This window comes from Salmo salar, chromosome 22, assembly GCF_965601325.2.
Source record: "Salmo salar chromosome 22, fSalSal1, whole genome shotgun sequence".
In the NCBI taxonomy this organism is placed as follows: Eukaryota; Metazoa; Chordata; class Actinopteri; order Salmoniformes; family Salmonidae; genus Salmo; species Salmo salar.
The window spans coordinates 50,855,682-50,874,929 of record NC_138312.1 but is presented as its reverse complement, the minus strand read 5'-3'; the positions used below and the strand labels follow the sequence as shown (position 1 = coordinate 50,874,929).

Sequence of the window (19,248 nt, the reverse complement as noted above, 5' to 3'; positions counted from 1 at the left end):
AAACCATATACCTTTGACTATTACGAGCCTGCTGCTGCCTAACACCGCTCAGTCAGACTGCTCTATCAAATATAAAATCATAGACTTAACTATAATATAATAAACCTTAGGTCATTAATATGGTCAAATCCGGAAACTATCATCTCGAAAACATTATTCTTTCAGTGACATACGGAACCGTTCCGTATTTTATCTAACGGGTGGCATCCATAAGTCTAAATATTCCTGTTACATCGCACAACCTACAATGTTATTTCATAGTTCCGTAAAATTCTGGCAAATTAGTTCGCAACGAGCCAGATTCTGTATACCCTGATTCTGCGTGCAACGAACGCAAGAGAACTGACACAATTTCACCTGGTTAATATTGCCTTCTAACCTGGATTTCTTTTAGCTAAATATGCAGGTTTAAAAATATATACTTCTGTGTATTGATTTTAAGAAAGGCATTGATGTTTATGGTTAGGTACAGTCGTGCAACGATTGTGCTTTTTTCGCAAATGCGCTTTTGTTAAATCATCCCCCGTTTGGCGAAGTCTGCTGTCTTTGTTAGGAAGAAATAGTCTTCACAGTTCACAAGAAGCCAGGCGGCCCAAACTGCTGCATATACCCTGACTCTGTTTGCAAGAGAAGTGACACATTTTCCCTAGTTAAAAGAAATTCATGTTAGCAGGCAATTTTAACTAAATATGCAGGTTTAAAAATATATACTTGTGTATTGATTTTAAGAAAGACATTGATGTTTATGGTTATGTACACGTCGGAGCAAAGACAGTCCTTTTTCGCGAATGCGCACCACATCGATTATATGCAAAGCAGGACAGGCTAGATAAACTAGTAATATCATCAACCATGTGTAGTTAACTAGTGTTTATGATTGATTGATTGTTTTTTTATAAGATAAAATTAATGCTAGCTAGCAACTTACCTTGGCAATGTAAAGCAGGTGGTTAGAGCGTTGGGCTAGTTAACGTAAGGTTGCATCCCCAAGCTGACAAGGTAAAAATCTGTCGTTCTGCCCCTGAACAAGGCAGTTAACCCACCGTTCCTAGGCCGTCATTGAAAATAAGAATGTGTTCTTTAACTGACTTGCCTAGTTAAATAAAGGTTTACATTTTTTATTTTATTTAAAATCGGCAAATCGGTGGCCAAAAATACCAATTACCGATTGTTATGAAAACTTGAAATCGGCCCTAATTAATCGGCCATTCCGATTAATCGGTCGACCTCTACTCCAGAATCTGTATGGGAGTTGCAGAGATGAGACAAGACTGTAACTACCAATTGGATACCACGAAATTGGGGAGAAAACGGGGTAACATTTTTTGTTGTTGTTGTTATAAATCAAAATAAAAGTACATAGTAGCTGCATTAGCTGATTGCTGCTTAACTCCATACAGTGTCACTGGGAGAAATAAAAAACAAACATGCCTATATACAGAGACAAACACATACACACCCAAGTGAGACATTACTGCAGGGCTTCTCGCTGAGGGTGTGATGGGTTTTCTGCTGTCTGTTATTTTATTTGTGCGTTGAGTTGAATATTTTTTTTTGATCCGCTGCCCCCGTGCTGTTTGCTGAAGCACTGTGGGGGCTTGTCTGGAATGCAGTCGTTTTCTCTTTGAATTCCCTCTCTCATTATCTCTTTCATTTTCACCTTCTCTGTCTTTCTACCGTCTCCTTTTTCTCTCTCTCCCTCTCTTGCGCTCTCCCCCTTCTCTTGCCTCTCTCCCCCCTTATCCTCCACGGCGCTGGCAGAGATGCTGTGCTGCAGGTCTGAGACAGGCCAGACTTGTCCTCTGGCTCTCTGTACTCCCTGTGCTGCTATTGCTGCTGCTGAGTGGGCTGTATTTCTTCCAGCCTGTCTGGCAGCATCTGTCTGAGCTCGAGGCGATATGGAGTGACGGCTTACTGTAGCCCACCCCACTGACACTGTGAGGGAAGAAGAGCAGCCTTCTATTGCAAAAACGGCCCGAGGAATGGGTTTATCAATGACCAGAGCCTGGTGATATCTGAGAGAGAGAGCGATGGAGAGAGGACAGAGACCATTCTCTAGGACCCTGACTAATACCTTAAGAGGTAGATAAGCAAACAAAAGGAAAAGGAATCCTTCAACCCTGCTGCTCATCCTCTACAGTGGAGCAGGCCCAGACAGAGGAGCAGGCCCAGACAGAGGAGCAGGCCCAGACATGAAACGGAGCATGGTTTGGTTTACATCCTGTATGTCTCCAGCTCAACCTATGAAGCTTTTGGCTATATTCATCTTCTGTACCCTGTCCTGAAGTGTGCACTCATACACTATCTCTCATAGATTTAAAAAAGAATGGACTGGTGTGAGGAATATGGTGGAAACTCCCTGCAGCCATGCTTGCATTATCTGTTATTACAACGTTATCTGTTTATAGTTAGGCAGGTTCCATTGACCCAAGTTTATTAGCCAAAAGCAATGTCATGACTAAAAAACATCAATTTTGAGTCAGTTTAAATGTTGGTATACAGAAACATAATACCATATAATAATACCTATTACAATCCATTGTTAAGGTTCATACATGCTTATAAAAAGTTAAAAGGTTTATAACCTAGGTTTTAAGTAGTAGGACAAACTTTTTTTCTCTCCAGTCATCCTTGATACAGCACTGTTCATCCAATGATTCATCAGTTTATATCTTCAAATGGCTCTAAGCGCACTGACGTGGGATGTTTCATCTACGTACTAGGCAACTGTTTCCACATAGTCGAAGGGAACTGTAGGGAAGTCTAATGAGTCTGCAGCGACTCTGTGCTAGAGCACTGGTTGTACTATCTGTCTACATCCACAAATGGCACCCTATCCCCTACATAGTGCACTACCTTTGACCGAGGCCCACAGTGTGAACAACGTACTTTAAACGGAAATAGCATGCCATTTGTGACTCAGCCGCTGTCCTGGTGACGAGCCGCTACCCATTTTCCCTTGTTGGAAATGTTATGCGTCACATATTGATGTGCCAGAGGAAGCATTGTCAGTCATAATAGACAGCAGATGTCTTCCTCAGTTGTCCTTGAAATGATACAACATTTTACATGTACACTACCGGTCAAAAGTTTTAGAGCACCTATTCTTTCAAGGGTTTTTCTTCATTTTGACTATTTTCTACATTGTAGAATAACAGTGAAGACATCTACATGATTAAATAACACATATGGAATCATGTAATAACCAAAAAAGTGTTAAACAAATCCAAATGTATTTTGATTTGGCAAAGCCAAAGCCAAAAGCCACCCTTTGCCTTGATAACAACTTTGCACACTCTTGGCATTCTCTCAACCAGCTTCATGAGGTAGTCACCTGGAATGCATTTCAATTAACAGGTGTGCCTTCTTAAAAGTTAATTTGTGGAATTTCTTTAATTCTTAATGCGTTTGACCCAATCAGTTGTGTTGTGACAAGGTAGGGGTGGTATACAGAAGATAGCCCTATTTGGTAAAAGACCAAGTCCATTTTATGGAAAGAACATCTCAAATAAGCAAAGAGAAACAACAAACAGTCCATCATTACTTTAACATTTTACATTTACATTTTAGTCATTTAGCAGACGCTCTTATCCAGAGCGACTTACAAATTGGTGCATTCACCTATAATATCCAGTGGAACAACCACTTTACAATAGTGCATCTAAATTTAAGACATGAAGGTCAGTCAATATGGAACATTTCAAGAACTTTGAACGTTTCTTTCAGTGCAGACGCAAAAACCATCAAGTGCTACAATGAAACAGGCTCTCATGAGGACTGCCACAAGAATGGAAGACCCAGAGTTACTTCTGCTGCAGAGGATAAGTTCATTCAAGTTACCAGCCTCAGAAATTGCAGGCCAATTGCAGGCCAAATAAAGAGTTCAAGTAACAGACACATCCCAACATCAACTGTTCAGAGGAGACTGTGTGAATCAGGTCTTCATGGTCGAATTGCTGCAAAGAAATCACTACTAAAGAACACCAATAAGAAGAAGAGACTTGCTTGGGCCAAGAAACACAAGCAATGGACATTAGACCGATGGAAATGTGTCCTTTGGTCTGGAGTCCAAATTGGAGATTTTGGATTCCAACCGCCGTGTCTTTGTGAGACGTGGTGTGGGTGAACGGATGATCTCCGCATGTGTGGTTCCCACCATGAAGCATGGAGGAGGAGGTATTATGGTGTGGGGGTGCTTTGCTGGTGACACTGTCTGTGATTTATTTAGAATTCAAGGTACACTTAACCAGCATATCTGCCACAGCATTCTACAGTGATATGCTATCCCATCTGATTTGGGCTTAGTGGGCTATCATTTGTTTTTCAACAGGACAATTACCCAACACACCTCCAGGCTGTGTAAGGGCTATTTTACCAAGAAGGAGAGTGACGGAGTGCTGCATCAGATGACCTGGCCTCCGCAATCCCCGTCCTCAACCCAATTGAGATGGTTTGGGATGAGTTGGACCGCAGAGTGAAGGAAAAGCTGGCAATAAGTGCTCAGCATATGTGGGAACTCCTTCAAGACTGTTGTAAAAGCATTCCAGGTGAAGCTGGTTGAGAGAATACCAAGAGTGTGCAAAGCTGTTATCAAGGAAAAGGGTGGCTATTTGAAGAATCTCAAATATTAAATATATTTTGATTTGTTTAACACTTTTTTGGTTACTACATGATTCCATATGTGTTATTTCATAGTTATGTCTTAACTATTATTCTACAATGTAGAAAATAGTAAACAAAAAAAACCAACATTGAATGAGTAGGTGTTATAAAACTTTTGACCGGTAGTGTATAATGGAGTCATTTAGCGGACGCTCTCTACCATGGCCACTTACAATCAGTTCATTGCCCGAAACCTGTAAGAGGATAAAACAACCGCATATCACGATCATTGCGACTGCAGTGCGAATGCACTCAAGGAAAATGGGGTGGTGGCCTCGGTTTTGGATCCATTTTGGTTTAATAAGCATGTGGTATGTTCAAAGTGAGAAACGTTTATGTTTAGACTATCACTTTAAATAAGTCCCTAGACTGTCAGACAAAATCAAGCCGTGAGACATTCTTAGGCGAGAAACAGCAAAGTGCTCTAATATTGAGATGAGTCCACATCCCACACCATCTGTTCACAGTTTCACTCCATTAATTGGATAGGCAATTTAAAATGCTTAAATTAGTTGCTGCATATCTTTGTCATTAATTTGGGATTTACTTGGATCTACACAACAGATGGTCTGAGCATGGAGGCGTCTTGACATTTTTCAAATTTTGAGGTTTGAAAACATCTGACAAACTTTGATTTTGTGAACTATCACTTTAAGTATCTTTTTTGTACCTTTGTTTAACCACGAAGTCTCATTGACTTCAGAAAACAGCAGAGGGAGCACCCCCCTATCCATATCGATGGGACCGCAGTGGAGTTCCTCGGCGTACACATCACTGACAAACTGAAATGGTCCACCCACACAGACAGTGTGGTGAAGAAGGCGCAACAGCGCCTCTTCAATGTCAGGAGGCTGAAGAAATGTGGCTTGACACCTAAAACCCTCACAAACTTTTCCAGATGCACAATTGAGAGCATCCTGTCGGGCTGTATCACCGCCTAGTAAGACAACTGTACCGCCCGCAACCGCAGGGCTCTCTAGAGGGTAGTGCGGTCTGCCCAACGCATCACCGGGGGCACACTACCTGCCTTCCAGGACACCTACAGCACCCAATGTCACAAGAAGGCCAAAAAGATCCTGAAGGGCAACAACCACCCGATCCACTGCCTGTTCACTCCACTATCATCCAGAAGGCGAGGTCAGTAAAAGGGCATCAAAGCTGGGGCCGAGAGACTGAAAAACAGCTTCTATCTCAAGGCCATCAGACTGTTAAATAGCCAAGACTGCTGCTCTATGTACATATACTTGAAATCACTGGCCACTTTAATAATGAAACACTAGTCACTTAAATAATGTTTACATATTTTGCATTACTCATCTCATATGTATATACTGTATTCTATTCTATTCTACTGTATTTTAGTCTATGCCACTCCCACATTGCTGGTCCAAATATTTATATATTCTTAATTCCATTCTTTTAATTTGTGTGTATTGTGTGTATTGTTGTGAAATTGTTAGATATTACTTGTTAGATATTACTGCACTATTGGAGCTAGAAACACAAGCATTTTGCTACACCCGCAATAACATCTGCTAAACATGTGTATGTGACCAATAAAATGTTATTTGATTTGAAGTCGGAAGACCTCGTTCCTTCGGGAGACACCACAATGCTGTGGTGTAGTACTCTGGTGTCGTGTCTTTGGCTATGCCGGATGAAGTGATATGACATGCTAACCTATAAAATTCTTTCTCTAATTAATATTACCTGATTAAGCTAATCATGTAAATGTAATTAACTAGAAAGTCGGGGCACCACGGAAGAACGTTTAAAGAGCCGTTATCTTCCGAATAAACTCTTAAAATACTTAGTAATACTTTACATCGGTAGCAGTCAATATTAACCCTTATCTTATTTTCAGTCTCATAATGAAAGTTGTAAATTCTTGGCTATCTTCACGAACCCTGGCTAACAAGTTGAATCAGCAATACCAAATTGGGTTTAATTATTTATTTACTAAATACCTAAACTAATCACACAGAATTACATATACACAGAAAACAAATGATGTCATACAGAAAACGTCCTGGTGGACGGAACCTGTATGAAAGCTGGTTACACAAAGGAAGGGGGTTGGGCTTGAATGAAAGAGCGGGAAGAAACAGCAGCTATGCTATCGTAAATACATTATCTTATGCATTCTAAATTACCGCCCATTTGGAAAAGGAAAATGCAATAAATATTTACTCTGAGCTGCGCTTCGGTAGATTGGTCGTAGATGCTGGCCGGGTTGGCCAACAGATCTTCCTGTACTCGGAAGAATGTCTCTGGTGGTAAATTGGATACGTGGTGGTATCTTCGTCCGTCTGTTAGACTGGATCCGTCGTCCGTCCTTTCCTAGCCCACGTCTACAGCGGCCGCTGCTAACTCAACGGCTAGGAAGTATCACTTCTGTAGTGAATAAGCTCAAAGTTCATACCATTCATACCATAGCTCACGCCGAGGTTGGCTTAGTTGACATGTGTGTCCTTCTAACGTAGAGGCTGCAGACCTCATGTACTGGAACAACCTGGTTATCTTTTCATCAAAGGCTTATATAGTGGAGAGGGGGAAGGAGGTGTTTCATCGTTTATAACCCCTGTCTCTTCACAGGGGTGGGCCACTGATCAAGCAGGGCACTTTCCTTATGAAAACCCAAATCTCTCATTTGGAAGCTAAAATTACATTTAATCTCCTAACAAACAATTTTAATATCAAACATTTCAATTGCATAACAATTCCATGTTACTCTGATAACTAGAGAGTGTATACTTTCTCAGGTACAGTTTATGTCGTCCTGTCATCAGTCATAATGTCTCAGATGACAAGCGAACTGACATACATACTCATTACGTTCCCAAGCATATTTCCAACTGGTTTTATTACCAAAATATGGTTCCTTTTCCCCATTTGTTTGATGTTCCCAGACTCTCTGTATTTAACACAGGCTATTCAAGTCCTTCAGTAGGGTCAGAGAGGGGAAGGGAGACAGGTATTTATGGGGGGGGGTCATAAACCTTACCCACAGGCCAACGTCATGACACTGGAAATAGCAATACTGTCTTCAATACATTTCTTCTCATTTTCTTTCACCTTTTCCTGTTATCTCACTTCCTGTTCAAGAATTTCCTCATCTCCCCCTCGCCGCAACTCCAACCTTCGCACATCTGTCTGCTATAACACTTCTGTCTACTATAACATCTGTCTAACCCACATCTGTCGAACCCACAACCCTGGCGTTGCAAAAACCATGCTCTACCAACTGAGCCACAGGGAGATGTCTGCTGTAACATCTCTGTCTACTGTAACATCTCTGTCTACTGTAACATCTCTGTCTACTATAACATCTCTGTCTACTATAACATCTCTGTCTACTATATCATCTCTGTCTACTATAACATCTCTGTCTACTATAACATCTCTGTCTACTATAACATCTCTGTCTACTATAACATCTCTGTCTACAATAACATCTCTGTCTACTATATCATCTCTGTCTACTATATCATCTCTGTCTACTATATCATCTCTGTCTACTGTAACATATCTGTCTACTGTAACATATCTGTCTACTATATCATCTCTGTCTACTATATCATCTCTGTCTAGTATATCATCTCTGTCTACTATAATATATCTGTCTACTATATCATCTCTGTCTACTATAACATCTCTGTCTACTATAACATCTCTGTCTACTATATCATCTCTGTCTACTATATCATCTCTGTCTACTGTAACATATCTGTCTACTGTAATATATCTGTCTACTATATCATCTCTGTCTACTATATCATCTCTGTCTACTATAACATCGCTGTCTACTATAACATCTCTGTCTATTATAACATATCTGTCTACTATAACATATCTGTCTATTATAACATCTCTGTCTAATATAACATATCTGTCTATTATAACATCTCTGTCTACTATATCATCTCTGTCTACTATATCATCTCTGTCTACTATAACATCTCTGTCTACTATAACATCTCTGTCTACTGTATCATCTCTGTCTACTGTATCATCTCTGTCTACTATATCATCTCTGTCTACTATAAGATCCCTGTCTACTATATCATCTCTGTCTACTATATCATCTCTGTCTACTATAACATATCTGTCTACTATATCATCTCTGTCTACTATATCATCTCTGTCTACCGTAACATCTCTGTCTACTATATCATCTCTGTCTACTATATCATCTCTGTCTACTGTAACATCTCTGTCTACTATATCATCTCTATCTACTATATCATCTCTGTCTACTATAACATCTCTGTCTACTATAACATCTCTGTCTACTGTATCATCTCTGTCTACTGTATCATCTCTGTCTACTGTAACATATCTGTCTACTGTAATATATCTGTCTACTATAATATATCTATCTACTATATCATCTCTGTCTACTATATCATCTCTGTCTACTATAACATCTCTGTCTACTATATCATCTCTGTCTACTGTATCATCTCTGTCTACTGTAACATATCTGTCTACAGTAATATATCTGTCTACTATATCATCTCTGTCTACTATATAATCTCTGTCTACTGTATCATCTCTGTCTACTGTAACATATCTGTCTACAGTAACATATCTGTCTACTATATCATCTCTGTCTACTATATCATCTCTGTCTAGTATATCATCTCTGTCTACTATAACATATCTGTCTACTATAACATATCTGTCTACTATATCATCTCTGTCTACTATAACATCTCTGTCTACTATAACATCTCTGTCTACTATATCATCTCTGTCTACTATATCATCTCTGTCTACTGTAACATATCTGTCTACTGTAATATATCTGTCTACTATATCATCTCTATCTACTATATCATCTCTGTCTACTATAACATCGCTGTCTACTATAACATCTCTGTCTATTATAACATATCTGTATACTATAACATATCTGTCTATTATAACATCTCTGTCTAATATAACATATCTGTCTACTATAACATCTCTGTCTACTCTATCATCTCTTTCTACTATAACATCTCTGTCTACTATAACATCTCTGTCTACTGTAACATATCTGTCTACTGTAACATATCTGTCTACTGTAACATATCTGTCTACTATAACATATCTGTCTACTGTAACATCTCTGTCTAGTATATCATCTCTGTCTACTATAACATCTCTGTCTACTATATCATCTCTGTCTACTGTAACATCTCTGTCTACTATATCATCTCTGTCTACTATAACATCTCTGTCTACTATAACATCTCTGTCTACTGTATCATCTCTGTCTACTGTATCATCTCTGTCTACTGTAACATATCTGTCTACTGTAATATATCTGTCTACTATATCATCTCTGTCTACTATATCATCTCTGTCTACTGTAACATATCTGTCTACTGTAATATATCTGTCTACTATATCATCTCTGTCTACTATATCATCTCTGTCTACTATAACATCTCTGTCTACTATATCATCTCTGTCTACTGTAACATCTCTGTCTACTATATCATCTCTGTCTACTATAACATCTCTGTCTACTATAACATCTCTGTCTACTGTATCATCTCTGTCTACTGTATCATCTCTGTCTACTGTAACATATCTGTCTACTGTAATATATCTGTCTACTATATCATCTCTGTCTACTATATCATCTCTGTCTACTGTAACATATCTGTCTACTGTAATATATCTGTCTACTATATCATCTCTGTCTACTATATCATCTCTGTCTATTATAACATATCTGTCTACTATAACATCTCTGTCTATTATAACATATCTGTCTACTATAACATATCTGTCTACTATAACATCTCTGTCTACTATAACATCTCTGTCTACTATAACATCTCTGTCTACTATAACATATCTGTCTACTATATCATCTCTGTCTACTATAAGATCTCTGTCTACTATATCATCTCTGTCTACTATATCATCTCTGTCTACTATAACATATCTCTCTACTATATCATCTCTGTCTACTATATCATCTCTGTCTACTGTAACATCTCTGTCTACTATATCATCTCTGTCTACTATATCATCTCTGTCTACTGTAACATCTCTGTCTACTATATCATCTCTGTGTACTATATAATCTCTGTCTACTATAACATCTCTGTCTACTATAACATCTCTGTCTACTGTATCATCTCTGTCTACTGTATCATCTCTGTCTACTGTAACATATCTGTCTACTGTAATATATCTGTCTACTATATCATCTCTGTCTACTATATCATCTCTGTCTATTATAACATATCTGTCTACTATAACATCTCTGTCTACTATATCATCTCTGTCTACTATAACATCTCTGTCTATTATAACATATCTGTCTACTATAACATCTCTGTCTACTATAACATCTCTGTCTACGCTATCATCTCTGTCTACTATAACATATCTGTCTACTGTAACATATCTGTCTACTATAACATCTCTGTCTACTATAACATCTCTGTCTACTATATCATCTCTGTCTACTATAACATCTCTGTCTACTATATCATCTCTGTCTACTATAACATCTCTGTCTACTATATCATCTCTGTCTACTGTAACATCTCTGTCTACTATAACATCTCTGTCTACTATACCCTCTCTGTCTTCTATAACATCTCTGTCTATTATAACATATCTGTCTACTATAACATCTCTGTCTACTGTAACATCTCTGTCTACTGTAACATCTCTGTCTACTATAACATCTCTGTCTACTATAACAATGCTGTCTACTATAACATATCTGTCTACTATAATATCTCTGTCTACTATAACATCTCTGTCTACTATATCATCTCTGTCTACTATATCATCTCTGTCTACTATATCATCTCTGTCTACTGTAACATCTCTGTCTACTATATCATCTCTGTCTACTATATCATCTCTGTCTACTATAACATCTCTGTCTACTATAACATCTCTGTCTACTGTATCATCTCTGTCTACTGTATCATCTCTGTCTACTGTAACATATCTGTCTACTGTAATATATCTGTCTACTATATCATCTCTGTCTACTATATCATCTCGGTCTACTGTAACATATCTGTCTACTGTAATATATCTGTCTACTATATCATCTCTGTCTACTATATCATCTCTGTCTATTATAACATATCTGTCTACTATAACATCTCTGTCTACTATATCATTTCTGTCTACTATATCATCTCTGTCTACTGTAACATCTCTGTCTACTATATCATCTCTGTCTACTATATCATCTCTGTCTACTATAACATCTCTGTCTACTGTAACATCTCTGTCTACTGTATCATCTCTGTCTACTGTATCATCTCTGTCTACTGTAACATATCTGTCTACTGTAATATATCTGTCTACTATATCATCTCTGTCTACTATATCATCTCTGTCTACTGTAACATCTCTGTCTACTATAACATCTCTGTCTACTATATCATCTCTGTCTACTGTAACATCTCTGTCTACTATATCATCTCTGTCTACTATAACATCTCTGTCTACTATAACATCTCTGTCTACTGTATCATCTCTGTCTACTGTATCATCTCTGTCTACTGTAACATATCTGTCTACTGTAATATATCTGTCTACTATATCATCTCTGTCTACTATATCATCTCTGTCTACTGTAACATATCTGTCTACTGTAATATATCTGTCTACTATATCATCTCTGTCTACTATATCATCTCTGTCAATTATAACATATCTGTCTACTATAACATCTCTGTCTACTATATCATCTCTGTCTACTATAACATCTCTGTCTATTATAACATATCTGTCTACTATAACATCTCTGTCTACTATAACATCTCTGTCTACTGTAACATCTCTGTCTATTATAACATATCTGTCTACTATAACATATCTGTCTACTATAACATCTCTGTCTACTATAACATCTCTGTCTACTATAACATCTCTGTCTACTATAACATATCTGTCTACTATATCATCTCTGTCTACTATAAGATCTCTGTCTACTATATCATCTCTGTCTACTATATCATCTCTGTCTACTATAACATATCTCTCTACTATATCATCTCTGTCTACTATATCATCTCTGTCTACTGTAACATCTCTGTCTACTATATCATCTCTGTCTACTATATCGTCTCTGTCTACTGTAACATCTCTGTCTACTATATCATCTCTGTGTACTATATAATCTCTGTCTACTATAACATCTCTGTCTACTATAACATCTCTGTCTACTGTATCATCTCTGTCTACTGTATCATCTCTGTCTACTGTAACATATCTGTCTACTGTAATATATCTGTCTACTATATCATCTCTGTCTACTATATCATCTCTGTCTATTATAACATATCTGTCTACTATAACATCTCTGTCTACTATATCATCTCTGTCTACTATAACATCTCTGTCTATTATAACATATCTGTCTACTATAACATCTCTGTCTACTATAACATCTCTGTCTACGATATCATCTCTGTCTACTATAACATATCTGTCTACTGTAACATATCTGTCTACTATAACATCTCTGTCTACTATAACATCTCTGTCTACTATATCATCTCTGTCTACTATAACATCTCTGTCTACTATATCATCTCTGTCTACTATAACATCTCTGTCTACTATATCATCTCTGTCTACTGTAACATCTCTGTCTACTATAACATCTCTGTCTACTATACCCTCTCTGTCTTCTATAACATCTCTGTCTATTATAACATATCTGTCTACTATAACATCTCTGTCTACTGTAACATCTCTGTCTACTGTAACATATCTGTCTACTATAACATCTCTGTCTACTATAACATCTCTGTCTACTATATCATCTCTGTCTACTATATCATCTCTGTCTACTGTAACATATCTGTCTACTGTAATATATCTGTCTACTATATCATCTCTGTCTACTATATCATCTCTGTCTACTATAACATCGCTGTCTACTATAACATCTCTGTCTATTATAACATATCTGTCTACTATAACATATCTGTCTATTATAACATCTCTGTCTAATATAACATATCTGTCTATTATAACATCTCTGTCTACTATATCATCTCTGTCTACTATATCATCTCTGTCTACTATAACATCTCTGTCTACTATAACATCTCTGTCTACTGTATCATCTCTGTCTACTGTATCATCTCTGTCTACTATATCATCTCTGTCTACTATAAGATCCCTGTCTACTATATCATCTCTGTCTACTATATCATCTCTGTCTACTATAACATATCTGTCTACTATATCATCTCTGTCTACTATATCATCTCTGTCTACCGTAACATCTCTGTCTACTATATCATCTCTGTCTACTATATCATCTCTGTCTACTGTAACATCTCTGTCTACTATATCATCTCTATCTACTATATCATCTCTGTCTACTATAACATCTCTGTCTACTATAACATCTCTGTCTACTGTATCATCTCTGTCTACTGTATCATGTCTGTCTACTGTAACATATCTGTCTACTGTAATATATCTGTCTACTATAATATATCTATCTACTATATCATCTCTGTCTACTATATCATCTCTGTCTACTATAACATCTCTGTCTACTATATCATCTCTGTCTACTGTATCATCTCTGTCTACTGTAACATATCTGTCTACAGTAATATATCTGTCTACTATATCATCTCTGTCTACTATATAATCTCTGTCTACTGTATCATCTCTGTCTACTGTAACATATCTGTCTACAGTAACATATCTGTCTACTATATCATCTCTGTCTACTATATCATCTCTGTCTAGTATATCATCTCTGTCTACTATAACATATCTGTCTACTATAACATATCTGTCTACTATATCATCTCTGTCTACTATAACATCTCTGTCTACTATAACATCTCTGTCTACTATATCATCTCTGTCTACTATATCATCTCTGTCTACTGTAACATATCTGTCTACTGTAATATATCTGTCTACTATATCATCTCTATCTACTATATCATCTCTGTCTACTATAACATCGCTGTCTACTATAACATCTCTGTCTATTATAACATATCTGTCTACTATAACATATCTGTCTATTATAACATCTCTGTCTAATATAACATATCTGTCTACTATAACATCTCTGTCTACTCTATCATCTCTTTCTACTATAACATCTCTGTCTACTATATCATCTCTGTCTACTATATCATCTCTGTCTACTATAACATCTCTGTCTACTATATCATCTCTGTCTACTGTAACATCTCTGTCTACTATAACATCTCTGTCCACTATAACATCTCTGTCTACTGTATCATCTCTGTCTACTGTATCATCTCTGTCTACTGTAACATATCTGTCTACTGTAATATATCTGTCTACTATATCATCTCTGTCTACTATATCATCTCTGTCTATTATAACATATCTGTCTACTATAACATCTCTGTCTACTATATCATCTCTGTCTACTATAACATCTCTGTCTATTATAACATATCTGTCTACTATAACATCTCTGTCTACTATAACATCTCTGTCTACGCTATCATCTCTGTCTACTATAACATATCTGTCTACTGTAACATATCTGTCTACTATAACATCTCTGTCTACTATAACATCTCTGTCTACTATATCATCTCTGTCTACTATAACATCTCTGTCTACTATATCATCTCTGTCTACTATAACATCTCTGTCTACTATATCATCTCTGTCTACTGTAACATCTCTGTCTACTATAACATCTCTGTCTACTATACCCTCTCTGTCTTCTATAACATCTCTGTCTATTATAACATATCTGTCTACTATAACATCTCTGTCTACTGTAACATCTCTGTCTACTGTAACATCTCTGTCTACTATAACATCTCTGTCTACTATAACATTGCTGTCTACTATAACATATCTGTCTACTATAATATCTCTGTCTACTATAACATCTCTGTCTACTATATCATCTCTGTCTACTATATCATCTCTGTCTACTATATCATCTCTGTCTACTGTAACATCTCTGTCTACTATATCATCTCTGTCTACTATATCATCTCTGTCTACTATAACATCTCTGTCTACTATAACATCTCTGTCTACTGTATCATCTCTGTCTACTGTATCATCTCTGTCTACTGTAACATATCTGTCTACTGTAATATATCTGTCTACTATATCATCTCTGTCTACTATATCATCTCGGTCTACTGTAACATATCTGTCTACTGTAATATATCTGTCTACTATATCATCTCTGTCTACTATATCATCTCTGTCTATTATAACATATCTGTCTACTATAACATCTCTGTCTACTATATCATTTCTGTCTACTATATCATCTCTGTCTACTGTAACATCTCTGTCTACTATATCATCTCTGTCTACTATATCATCTCTGTCTACTATAACATCTCTGTCTACTGTAACATCTCTGTCTACTGTATCATCTCTGTCTACTGTATCATCTCTGTCTACTGTAACATATCTGTCTACTGTAATATATCTGTCTACTATATCATCTCTGTCTACTATATCATCTCTGTCTACTGTAACATCTCTGTCTACTATAACATCTCTGTCTACTATATCATCTCTGTCTACTGTAACATCTCTGTCTACTATATCATCTCTGTCTACTATAACATCTCTGTCTACTATAACATCTCTGTCTACTGTATCATCTCTGTCTACTGTATCATCTCTGTCTACTGTAACATATCTGTCTACTGTAATATATCTGTCTACTATATCATCTCTGTCTACTATATCATCTCTGTCTACTGTAACATATCTGTCTACTGTAATATATCTGTCTACTATATCATCTCTGTCTACTATATCATCTCTGTCTATTATAACATATCTGTCTACTATAACATCTCTGTCTACTATATCATCTCTGTCTACTATAACATCTCTGTCTATTATAACATATCTGTCTACTATAACATCTCTGTCTACTATAACATCTCTGTCTACTGTAACATCTCTGTCTATTATAACATATCTGTCTACTATAACATATCTGTCTACTATAACATCTCTGTCTACTATAACATCTCTGTCTACTATAACATCTCTGTCTACTATAACATATCTGTCTACTATATCATCTCTGTCTACTATAAGATCTCTGTCTACTATATCATCTCTGTCTACTATATCATCTCTGTCTACTATAACATATCTCTCTACTATATCATCTCTGTCTACTATATCATCTCTGTCTACTGTAACATCTCTGTCTACTATATCATCTCTGTCTACTATATCATCTCTGTCTACTGTAACATCTCTGTCTACTATATCATCTCTGTGTACTATATAATCTCTGTCTACTATAACATCTCTGTCTACTATAACATCTCTGTCTACTGTATCATCTCTGTCTACTGTATCATCTCTGTCTACTGTAACATATCTGTCTACTGTAATATATCTGTCTACTATATCATCTCTGTCTACTATATCATCTCTGTCTATTATAACATATCTGTCTACTATAACATCTCTGTCTACTATATCATCTCTGTCTACTATAACATCTCTGTCTATTATAACATATCTGTCTACTATAACATCTCTGTCTACTATAACATCTCTGTCTACGATATCATCTCTGTCTACTATAACATATCTGTCTACTGTAACATATCTGTCTACTATAACATCTCTGTCTACTATAACATCTCTGTCTACTATATCATCTCTGTCTACTATAACATCTCTGTCTACTATATCATCTCTGTCTACTATAACATCTCTGTCTACTATATCATCTCTGTCTACTGTAACATCTCTGTCTACTATAACATCTCTGTCTACTATACCCTCTCTGTCTTCTATAACATCTCTGTCTATTATAACATATCTGTCTACTATAACATCTCTGTCTACTGTAACATCTCTGTCTACTGTAACATCTCTGTCTACTATAACATCTCTGTCTACTATAACATTGCTGTCTACTATAACATATCTGTCTACTATAATATCTCTGTCTACTATAACATCTCTGTCTACTATATCATCTCTGTCTACTATATCATCTCTGTCTACTATATCATCTCTGTCTACTGTAACATCTCTGTCTACTATATCATCTCTGTCTACTATATCATCTCTGTCTACTATAACATCTCTGTCTACTATAACATCTCTGTCTACTGTATCATCTCTGTCTACTGTATCATCTCTGTCTACTGTATCATCTCTGTCTACTATAACATATCTGTCTACTGTAATATATCTGTCTACTATATCATCTCTGTCTACTATATCATCTCGGTCTACTGTAACATATCTGTCTACTGTAATATATCTGTCTACTATATCATCTCTGTCTACTATATCATCTCTGTCTATTATAACATATCTGTCTACTATAACATCTCTGTCTACTATATCATTTCTGTCTACTATATCATCTCTGTCTACTGTAACATCTCTGTCTACTATATCATCTCTGTCTACTATATCATCTCTGTCTACTATAACATCTCTGTCTACTGTAACATCTCTGTCTACTGTATCATCTCTGTCTACTGTATCATCTCTGTCTACTATATCATCTCTGTCTACTATATCATCTCTGTCTACTGTAACATCTCTGTCTACTATAACATATCTGTCTACTATATCATCTCTGTCTATTATAACATCTCTGTCTACTGTAACATCTCTGTCTATTATAACATATCTGTGTACTATAACATATCTGTCTACTATAACATCTCTGTCTATTATAACATATCTGTCTACTATAACATCTCTGTCTACTGTAACATATCTGTCTACTATAACATCGCTGTCTACTATAACATCTCTGTCTACTATAACATATCTGTCTACTATAACATATCTGTCTACTATAACGTCAAGCCTAATACGCACCATTTCAACCTGTGTAACCAAGCGTTTCGCTACACTCGCATTAACATCTGCTAACCATGTGTACAGTATGTGACCAATAAAATTTGATTTGACCAAAGAGTGAAAAATCGGACAGATCTGTTAATAAATGTCCTTTTCCCCTTCTCCCCAGCTCTGATACAGTATATTGGACTGAAACCCTCTTGGGTTCCTAAGCAGCTACAGTCAGACTCATTTCCTGCATGGCCTGCAAAATCTCATGTCTCTTTATGGCTTGGGAGGGATACAGTCAGTGGACCTCAGCAATTCCAGATTAATCAATTGAATTTGTGAAGGAGCCACTGAAACCCCTGCAGACCTCTGTGTGTGAAATTGGAATTACTTGCAGATTGATTGTCTTGCCTGCGGTATATGGGGTACTTATAGTGATTATTGGTGGAGAAAGAAACTGTTTATAATTGAACATGTTATCTCTTATCCTGTTATCCACAGTTTTGTGCTGGTCTTCTCCTGTCTGGTCCTCTCTGTGTTTTCAACCATTAAGGAGTATGAGAAGAGTTCCGAAGATGCCTTGTATATACTGGTAGGCACTTTGGTTCACACTTACACGACGTGTATCAGTAGCATGCCATTTGCACATACGTAGACAATGGTTTTGTGCTGGAGATAATGAATATGAGGTTGAAAAGTGGTGGAATAACGCTTTAGGTCTGGAGAAACACGGCATGTGCTGGCTGTTCATAATATAACCAATTCATACTGGGCTTT

At 36.7% G+C, this 19,248-nt stretch overlaps 1 protein-coding gene across 1 annotated transcript in view; it reads left to right on the top strand.

The window, feature by feature from the left end:
* The window catches only part of LOC106583648 (potassium voltage-gated channel subfamily KQT member 2-like), a 94,211-nt gene that overhangs the window by 28,926 nt on the left and 46,037 nt on the right, over window positions 1-19,248 (top strand). Inside the window, exon 2 of the mRNA XM_082967672.1 lies at window positions 18,973-19,063. Within this exon, the coding sequence (XP_082823798.1) occupies window positions 18,973-19,063 (91 nt within the window). The remainder of the gene's footprint in view (window positions 1-18,972; window positions 19,064-19,248) is intronic.